The sequence below is a fragment of the Martes martes genome (genome assembly GCF_963455335.1).
Source record: "Martes martes genome assembly, chromosome: 5".
Classification (NCBI taxonomy): Eukaryota; Metazoa; Chordata; class Mammalia; order Carnivora; family Mustelidae; genus Martes; species Martes martes.
The window spans coordinates 124,060,800-124,070,285 of NC_137892.1; the positions used below are offsets into that span (position 1 = coordinate 124,060,800).

At 56.4% G+C, this 9,486-nt stretch overlaps 1 protein-coding gene across 1 annotated transcript in view; it reads right to left on the bottom strand.

Moving 5' to 3' along the window:
* The window catches only part of SYNPO (synaptopodin), a gene marked incomplete at both ends in the record, with an annotated part of 34,657 nt that extends 25,806 nt beyond the window's left edge, over positions 1–8,851 (bottom strand). The window contains one exon of the mRNA XM_080804214.1: positions 8,449–8,851. Coding sequence (XP_080660340.1) covers positions 8,449–8,851 — 403 coding nt within the window. The remainder of the gene's footprint in view (positions 1–8,448) is intronic.
* Positions 8,852–9,486: the final 635 nt, after the last annotated feature.

Consider the following 9,486-nt stretch of genomic DNA (forward strand, 5'->3'; position numbering starts at 1 on the left):
GTCCTCCATCTCAGGAGCATGGCTTTTGTATATATGTACCTTTTTATCTATCTGAAAATGTCTTATTTCTTTGCCATCCTTTTTGTGGTCTATCTCTCTGATCAAAATGTGAGCTCCTTGAGGACAGGGACCCATCTGTCTTATTCACCACTGTAACCCTAGTGCCTAAGGACCCACCTCATCCTGTAGCTAGCCAGGGACACTGAGGTCCATAAAAAGAAAGGGATTCATCCAAGGTCACACAGCAAGCAAGCACAGATATCCGCTTAATACCCAGCTCCCTGCTCTGCAGCCCAGGGCACTTGCCCCCCCCCCCCCCCCGTTGACCCTCTGCTGGCCTATCTAGTCCCTGCCTCCACACAACAGTGGGGGCCAGAGCCTACAAACCCTCCACAAAGGAGGCACCCACCCCAAGCTGGGCAGCCCTGCCTGCTTCCCCCCTCGGTCCCGCCCTTCCTGGCATCAACAGCTCTGATGAGCTCATGTCTGGAAGGCTGGGAGCTGCCCTGAAGGAAAAGGTGCCTCCCAGGCCAGGCCCCTAGACCTGCAGGTGTGTAGAGCCCATTCGACGTCAGCGCCAGCAGGTGGAAGGAGTGTGCTGACCCATGCCCCGTCCACCTTCTAGGCTCAGGGTGACATATGGCAACCATGGCGAGAGGGCACGACCAGGGGGAAAAGGACACTCAGAGAAGTTTCCTCCTGTGCCTCTCCCATCTCTACAGATGTTCCTGTGTCACTTGCTTCCCTCCCTTATCAAGGAGCTGCTCTGTCCTAAGGAAAGTGGTTCTGCTGCCTTCTACTCACAGAACTACCTTGGGCCGATCTCATCCCATCCCCAGACTCAGGCTCCCCAACTCTAGAATGGGGAGCTTAGATAAAATGCTGACCGAAGAGGCTGGGGATCCTCTATGAAGTGGGCACCTGAATTCCACAGGGTTTTGTCCTTTTTTTCACCTTAGAGGAAGGGCAACAGCCAACAAGAAAGGAAAGGGGTTAAAGGTTTTATTTTAATCATAAATGATGATTCCAACCACAGCTTAATTTGGGTGCTAGTTTGGGATATGGGGGGAGCTAGCCCACAACCTGCAAAGTGGGGGCCACCCTGAAAAAAGTGGGAGCTGAGGGCAGCACGGCAGCAAAATCTTGCCTTTCGGAAGTTCTCCGAATATCAAACTACAGTGGTTCTGGTGCATTCCCCTTGTACAGATGGGGAAACTGAAGACCAGAGAGGAGAAGAGCCAAACCAAGGTTTCAAATAGAGACAGAGGCCAGGCACCCCACTCCAAATGGCATTTTCAACTCCCTCGAGGAGCCCCATCCTACTGCCTGAGGTAATACGGAGGTTGGTCTGTGGCTCTGTCCCTCAGCACAGGAAGGGGGCAGGCGTGGGGGTGGTGACAGGCTGGTGGGCACCATGACTTCCAGTCCCTCCCAGCATACCTTAGTCCCTCTGATCAGCATCTGATCTCATCCTACCCTTGCAACATGACAGGGGTGGGGCACCCTGGAACTGCCCCTTCACCCACCTGGTCCCTGCTGTCTCCAAGGCAGTTGTCCCCTCAGGGGTCACTCTGCTCACTCTCTCATGGGGAGCTAGAGAGGACAGGGCTTGCCTCCAGATCACACAGCAAGTTGGTTTATTCCAGAGCCACTTGTCACTCAGGATAAGATGGGGAGTGGGGCGTCTGGCTCTTCCCTGCTCACTCTTGTTCCTTGTAGAGAACTCAGACGGGGAATACAGGGGGTCCCTGTCCCAATCCAGAGTAAGCCCATAACTGGGGGTGGGGGGAGGGAGAAAGGGAGATCCTTTCCCCAGAGCCCTCAGAGAAGTCTTCTCAGGGGCTGGTTGGAGCCCCTGATTCCGCATTGTAGGGGCTCAGGAGGAGCCCCACCCTCCCCTCACTTCACCTCCATGGCCCCTCACCTTGGAGTAGTGGTCCGGGAGTTGTGCGAATCTGAGATAGAGCCCTTAAGACAGTTCCTTCTCTGCCCCCCTAGGCGTTCAGGAAGGGCCTCGATTTCCCAGGAGCGCTCGGCCGGTGGTCCCCGCGGTCGGAAGGTCCCGCGTCCTGCAAGCCTCGCCCTCGCCGCCGAGCCCGGCGCCGCCGCCCCGCCCGCGGGAAGGGGGACGCGAGGCCAGCACACGCCGTTCTGCTACCCCACGGGCGACCATGTTGGTCAACCCGGCGCGAGCCCAGCACGCCTTTCCCGGAGCCGGCTAGGGGCCGCAGACCCCTCCGGCCGGTGCCCACCCGTCAGCCCTGGCTGTCCCGGTACCCGAGGTGCTTGCGGGTTGGGACTCGAGGGCCAGAGCCCCCGCGCAGCCCCGGGAAGTAGCTTCCCCGCGTCGGGGCGTCCTTCCGCTCCGGGGCTGCTCCAGAGATTCCCGATTTCTCAGACACCCCCCCCCGGCCCCCCGCCACGGTACAGATGGGAAAACTGAGGTCCACAGTGTAGCAGCGACTCGGCCAAGGTCACCCTGCGCGCGGGGACTAGAGCCCAGATGTGCCACCTCCACCTGCGCGGCGCGGGGAACAGCACAGGTGGGAAGGGGCGAGGCTCGCCGGGCGCCGGCACCCCTGCCCCGCCAGCGCCCCTCACTCACCTCCCGCCGCCGCGCGCGGTCCCGGAGCTCACCGGCGCCGCCGCCGCGACCGCGCACCTGGCCGCGTCCGTCAGTGCGCCCCGCCCCGAGACCCCCGCCGTCTCCGCTCCGCCCCGGGCGCCCCCTCCGCCTCGTCGCCGCCGCCGCCGCCACCACCTAGCGGGCTGCTCCGGGACCCGGAGCCGGGAGCCGGGAGGGCTGGGCGGGCGGGCGAGACGCGCTCCTGCCTCTCGCTCCCCGGGGCCCTAGCGCCGCCCCGCCCGCCGCCCCGCCCAGCCCCCCGGAGGGGCGACTCCCTCAACCCCACCCCGCGGGCTCGGCCCGGGGATCCCGGCGGTCCCCCTTTCCTCCCGCTTTCCTCCCTTGTGCCACACTCTAATGTCTCATTGAGTCTCTCTGTTGCCTCCTCCTTTTTTGTATCTCCAGGTCGGTCCCTAAATCCTCTGCTTTCATTTCACCCAGTTCTTCCTGTCTCCCCATCTTTTCTCAATCCCACCAACCACCCCTCTCTTAAATGTGTCTTTGTGATTCTTTCCCCATAACTGAACCACCCCCACCTCCCCAGCCCCTTTCCTTTCATACCCAGATGCTGTACCCCTCAGGGCCATCTTCCCTCCCCCTTCTCAGCCCTGGTGACTAGAATAACTGTCTACCTTGGTAGGACTCAGGCAAATGGGGATCGAGGAAGGTTGCCACCTCCCCGCTGGCCTGGGGCCATCCCAGGGCTTAACGGGTACGTCAGCAACAGTAGGGGGCAGGGAGGCTGTGTGGCTCCTGGGTTTCAATTCCCCATCTTTTCATTGAACTAAACACCACTCAGATTGAGCTCAGCAGGTCCCCAGGACAGTGGTCAGTGTGCATCAGAGTCAAGGGGATGCTGGTACAAGTCAAGACGCCCACCTTCTAGCACACCCTCCCAGTGGTGAGGAGGCCGTGGGCTTGGAAACAGTTCTGATAACAAGCACCCTTCACACTCCCACCGATTTTGAAACAACTACGCTTGGAAAAATGTTGGCCTGGGTTTTCACCAGAGTTTCCCTAGGTCCAAGTACCCCACCCCTCCAACCAGGGTGGTTCCACTTTCATTTGTCTTTCATATCAAGGTTCTGTGTTTAGATTTCTACTAGAGGAAGTTAGAAGTGGGCTGACAGGAGCCCACCCTACCAGAGGTCCTGTGAAACCCAGAGCTGCAGGTGGCCTGGGTTTGGGGGACATCCCCTGTCCCCAGTGGGGACAGCATGCAGGAGGTCAGGTAACAGAGGGGCAAACCCTCCCTGGCTGCTCCCATCCCTCTGGTGGGCCTCAGGGTCTGCAGAGAATTCTTCTGGCCCCGTGGCAGCTTTAGCGCTGCGGCTGTCCCAAGTGGAGGTGGGAAACATGGAAGGGGTCCTGGGGATTGGCACCGGGTAAGCTACTTCCTGCCTGATGAGTACATGTGCTAGAAAAGTGGCTATAGCCCAGCCTGTGGGAAACCAGGAAACAAACTGTGTGGGTGAGAGAGAGAGAGAGAGAGAGGGAGAGGGGAGAAGCTAGAATTACTGTGTGGGTGGGTATGAAAGAGACAGGGATGGGGAAGAGGAAGGAGGACAGAAAGTGGTTCAGTCTGTACGTAGGTGTGTGGCAGTGGGTGTGCAAGAGTGGATGTGCCTGTAGGAGAGAATGTGTGCATTCAGGAGAGATTTTAAAGTGTAGGTATGTGAGCAAAAGAAAATGGAGAGAAGAACATGCTTTTAACCTGTATGTAAGGAAGGGAATATGTGTGCTTGGATGGGACTGTAGTTCTGTGTACAAATCTGTGTATTCTATGTGCACATGTGTCCACATGTGAAAGGTAGGCATGCCCGAGTGAGGGGTGTGTGTGTGTGTGTGTGTACTAGTGTATGCCTCATGCATGGGTATGTAGGTGTCTGAGGGCATGCACATGTGTACATGTGTGTGCAGATGTGTAATTATATATGTGTGCCTATTGGCATAAGAACTGCATACATGCACCTGTTGGGGGGGGTGAGTGTGTGTGCATATGAGAGGTACATGTGAGCCTGTGAGCCTTGCTCCCACACCATTGCCCTTCTCTTCTGGTCACTGTGGAATTTGGAAGTGAGAGGGGGCATGGATGGTATCCTGCCCGGTCTCTGCTCCATCCTCTCTCCCACAGACCTAAAGAGCAGGGGCCTTGTCTTTGGCCCAGTGACCAAGGTCAGCTCTTATCATGGCCAGGGGCTCCTCTGCCCCAACAGTATAGACACGGCCAGGGGCAGGGTGTATCTGACAAGCCAGATCCACACCCTCATCCCCGCCTTAGAGGCTCAGAGCAGTGTCCGATAAGAGTTGGAAAGGCCTCCGAGTCCTTAGATAGATACCCTGGGTCCCCAATAGCGAATGGCCTAGAAAAGAGGGAAGGTGGCTCTCCCCAAGCCATAGATACAGGAGGGCTGCATCAGCAGTGGGTCCCAGGTCTCCCTAAGTGTATTCAGGGTGGGGGGGAGGTGAACCATGGCTTGGCAGAATCCTCCACCATCCTCCAGAGCTTGAACAACCTTTTTCCAGCCCTAGGTGGGTGGAAGAACACAGCCTGCTGCCTCGTTTCCATGGAGACAAGGCAGCACAGAAGGTGGTTGAAAGCAGGGGCCCAGACCTCCTGGGGTTCAAATCTCTGCTCCTCCACCCGCAGGCCTGAGACTGGGACAAGTCACTTAAATTTACTGTGCCTTAGTTTCCTCATCTGTGTAGCAGGGATAAGAAAAATATGAAATTCATAGGGTTGTTTAGAGGATGAAATGAAGTAACCTATACAAAGCATTTAGGATGGCGTGTGGCAGCCGAACTGGGTGGGGGGGGGATGGCAAAAGCCCTGGGTTCTAGCTCTAGCTTGGCACCAACGTACTGTGTGACCTTGGACAGGCTGCTTGCCATCTCTGGGCTTCAGGGTCGCCACAAGATTATCTCCAGAATGATGTCAACCAGCCCTGCCCAGTAATGAGCAGCTGAGATGTTGCAGTGAGGGCAGCAGCTCTGGGCTCTCTTGATGAGCTGTGGACCAGCGACTGCTGGCGGAGGCCCAGCCATGAGCCCTACCTGACACATTCCTGCCCCTATATATTCTCTCCTGATGGCAGGAAACTTAAGCTGAGGGCTGCTGCCCACCTCATCTCGCTGAACCCTTTGCCCCTTGAGCCTGCGAGGACCCAGCTCTGCCCCGCTCAGCTAGTACTCAGGCTCTAGAGAAATGGCACCAGTACCCACCCACCCCAGGTGGTGGGTGCCCAAGGCAGAAGATGCCATGACCCATCCTGCAAACTGCCAGGGGGCACTCAAGAGAGGCAGGTATAATTGCGGAAGGACGGGTGTAATTGTCTGAAGATGCTTATAATCCCTTGGCGGTACTGGGAGGAAGCTTTAAAAGGAAGCCCTAATCCGCTAATAACCTGGCAGCTGCACAGGCCTCTTCCCTCCGGATCTCCAGGCAGAGAGAAGGGACTCTGGCCGCTCCCTTTCCCGAGGGAGCAGAAAGGCCAGAGTGGGCTCTGACCCAAGACCACCCGGATTTCTACTCTCCCGCAAGACTAGGTCTAGCTTCCTTCCAGTCTCCGCCTCCAAGAAGACTTCCCTGAGACACATCGTCCTAAGGTCACTCCTGCCCCCTCCATCCCTAGAAATGTTCAGGACAGAACTAGAGGCCATCTGGCTGGACATTAAAGGAAGAAATGAACCAGACTTCGAGGAAGAAGAATATGATCGTAGTCTCAGCTCCCACACTATGTGACTTGGGCAAGGGACTTAGGTGTCTGAGCCTCAGCCACGTCTCCTGTAAAATGGGGAAATTTTGCCTTAGAAGGCTGCCTTAAAAGATGTAGAGTGAGAAGGTTGAGAATGGGATACTACAAAGTGACCAAGCTCTGTGTAAGGAGCCAATAGGAGCATGAAAGGTGGCCCCTCTCCACCCTTCATCCATGGTCTCTTCCACTCCAGGAGGTCACAGACAACACTCTCCCCTTGTAACTCCAGAATACGGTGGTGGCTAAGAACAAAGTCCCGTACTCAAAAAGCCATGGTTGAATCATGGCATAGCGGTTTACTAGTCAGGAGTCTTAGACAAGTCACTTATGTTCTTTGAGCCTCAATCTTCTCATCCATGTAATGGACATAATCATAGTATGTCCCTCATGGAGATTGCTCTGAGGTTCAGTGAAATGATATATGTAAAGCACAGTGGGCTTGGCACATAAGGGCTTACTTAACAAATAATAGCTTTCGTACTGTTGAGTTGGTGATGATCATTTTAATTATTATTAATGTCCATCATGTGATCACTCTAAAGTTTCCAAAACACTACCCCAATCTAAGATCACTGCAACCTCACAATGGCTCTGTGAGGTAGAGAGGGCTCATATTTAATTTTGTTTTCATGAATGAGGAAACCAAGGGAAACTCACCAGAGGAGTGCAGTTTGCTGGGGTTTGGCCAGTTGGTATCAGGTCTAGAACCAGCACCCATGGCTCCTGACACTCGGCCAGGGTCTATGAGAGGGAAGGGAGCAGGTACTGGGGCTTGCAGGCTCTTGGGGACTTGAGTTTGGGCTGACTCTGGTATGAGGGCCCATCTCCAAGTTCAAGGCTGCAGGGCCCTCCTGGGTCCTCCTTCTTCTTGCCCTTGATGCATTGAAGGCATCTGCTGGATCCTGCCCAGCTCCCTGTGTGACCCAAGCGTAGGGGAGTAGGGAGATGGGGCGGGGAGTGATGCTGGCCATGGGTGGTGGTCAGAACCTGGCGAGAATTATTTCAGAAAAGAGAGTGGGCGGGATGGTCGATGGGCTGTCGGCCAGGGGATCAGCCATGCCTGCAGAGAAACGACATGCTCCTCCAGTTTCCTGACACATTAACCCTCCCAGGCCTGGGTCCCCCACATGCCCTGTGCCCCCAGCATCTGCTGGCAGTGGCTCCTGCCTCAGCAAGCATGGCTGGGCTCACGTCCTCTCCATCTGGGCCCACTTCAGGGTTTCCATGGGCACAGGCAATGAAGGTGATTCAGTGTGGGTTTCCCTTCCTGCCCTCCTCTGCTGTCTCCTTAGCCTGCGGTGGGTGGGAGGGAGTGAAGGGGGTGGGGGGGAAATGCTTTCTCTTCCTCCTTTCCTCCCTCCTTCCTTTTCTTCATTCCCCTCTTCCTCCCTGACTCCCTCCCTGACTCCCTTCCTCCCTTCCTTCCTTCCTTCCTTCCAGGAAGTGCACTGTGAGCTCTTCCCTATACACTGTCTTTGGGTCCTCACCCAGGTGATACGGATCGATCGGACCATGCCTCTGTCCTCTCTAACAGATGGGAAACTGGGGTGGGGAGAATGTGGCCCAGCTCAGCCACCAATAGGCCACCCGGAGCAGTGTCTTCCTCACTCCGGGCCCGTTTTTTCACCTGTAAAATCAGGAGGTCCAATCGGATCAGAGATTTCAGCCTCAACCTCGAAAATTGCACGAGGGTAACAGCCCCATGGACTTTGCCCAGTGCTGTGTCCCCAGCACCCTCGGGCAGCCGGCACACGATGTGTTCAGTGAGGTGGTCCTGCCCTGTCATTGCCTGGAATCCAAGGCCATTTGTTGCCATGGATGATTAAGGGGGGACGAGAGTGAGGGATGGACTTCCGTTGGCCAAGCGCGATCACAGGGCTTTCTCTCATGGACTTCTCATGTGCCTTCTTTGGCAGAGGAAAGAGTGGGCATAGATGCGGCCCAGCTGGATCTGCACAGAACTCCCAGCCCCCCATCTCCTCACAGCTATTAATTGGGGTGTGTCCATGGGACTGTGAGGACTCCGGTGGGCTCTGGCAGCCCAGGAGAAAAGGGTCATGAGCTTACCTGGTTTCTGGGCAATCCTGGGCCCTGCGCTGGGGCGGGGGGTGGCTATCACCACCTGCTGAGCCTTCACCGTGTCCCAGTCCTTGCTGACCCTGTTATCATGCTGGGGACACCCTCGGGCTTCCCTGGAGCAGCTGGGTGGCTGGATGCCCAGGGCATTGGGCAGGTCTGGTGCCCCTTGGGTGGCTCTGCAGGCCGAGTTGTCCCCATTCCTGCTGGCCACCCTGTCCTCCTCCAAGTTCATGAGCCCCGCCTCTCCCTGCAGGCCCTCCTCGCCGCCGCTGTTCTCCTCAGCCTCCAAGGCCAGACACCTGTAGCTGCCATCAGGGATCCGGAAGGTGGAGGGGGTAGGCCTGTCTTCGCTGAGTCCGTGGGGTGGAGGTGGGAGGTGGGGACCCAGCATGGTGCAGCTTCTCCTCAGGGAGGTGGAGAAGCTGGGGCCAGGCTGGCCGCCTGTGTGAGCACCGGTCTTTTCTCCTCTTGGTGTCTCCTCCCTGGCTCGCTGAAGCTTTGTCTTCCTCAGCCAAGTCCCAGAGCTGGGGCAAGGTCCAACTGTGTGGCCCTCCTGGGCTGGGTGGCGTGGTAGGCCCCCAAGCCTTCCTCTCAGCCTGTGTCTGGGCTGTGAGGCCCTCCTTCAAGGTGATCTACCTGCCCAGAGAGAAAAGAAGCAGCACGTAAGACAGTCTGCTGGGTGTTTTGAGCTGAGTTTCTGAGACCTGTCCACCTTGACGGGGCCCTGAGAATGGGCTGGGGTTTGGGGTACAGGTCTCACACACCCATGGGAAAAATCCCAAGCTTCAGCCATTCAACATCCCAAATTTTCACCATCTCCTTATGCCACATGACTCCTTGTTTGCTTACTATTTTGCCATAAATCAACTTTAAATAACTTACTTCTGTTACTTCAGACTTATCTTAAGTACGAATGGCAGGAAAACCACAAGTATGTTGTGCTACGTCGTTTCCCCCCAGTACACGTTAAATAAATATCTAGTTATTTAAAGATACTTAACTGGGCACCGCCTAGAAATAATTCTC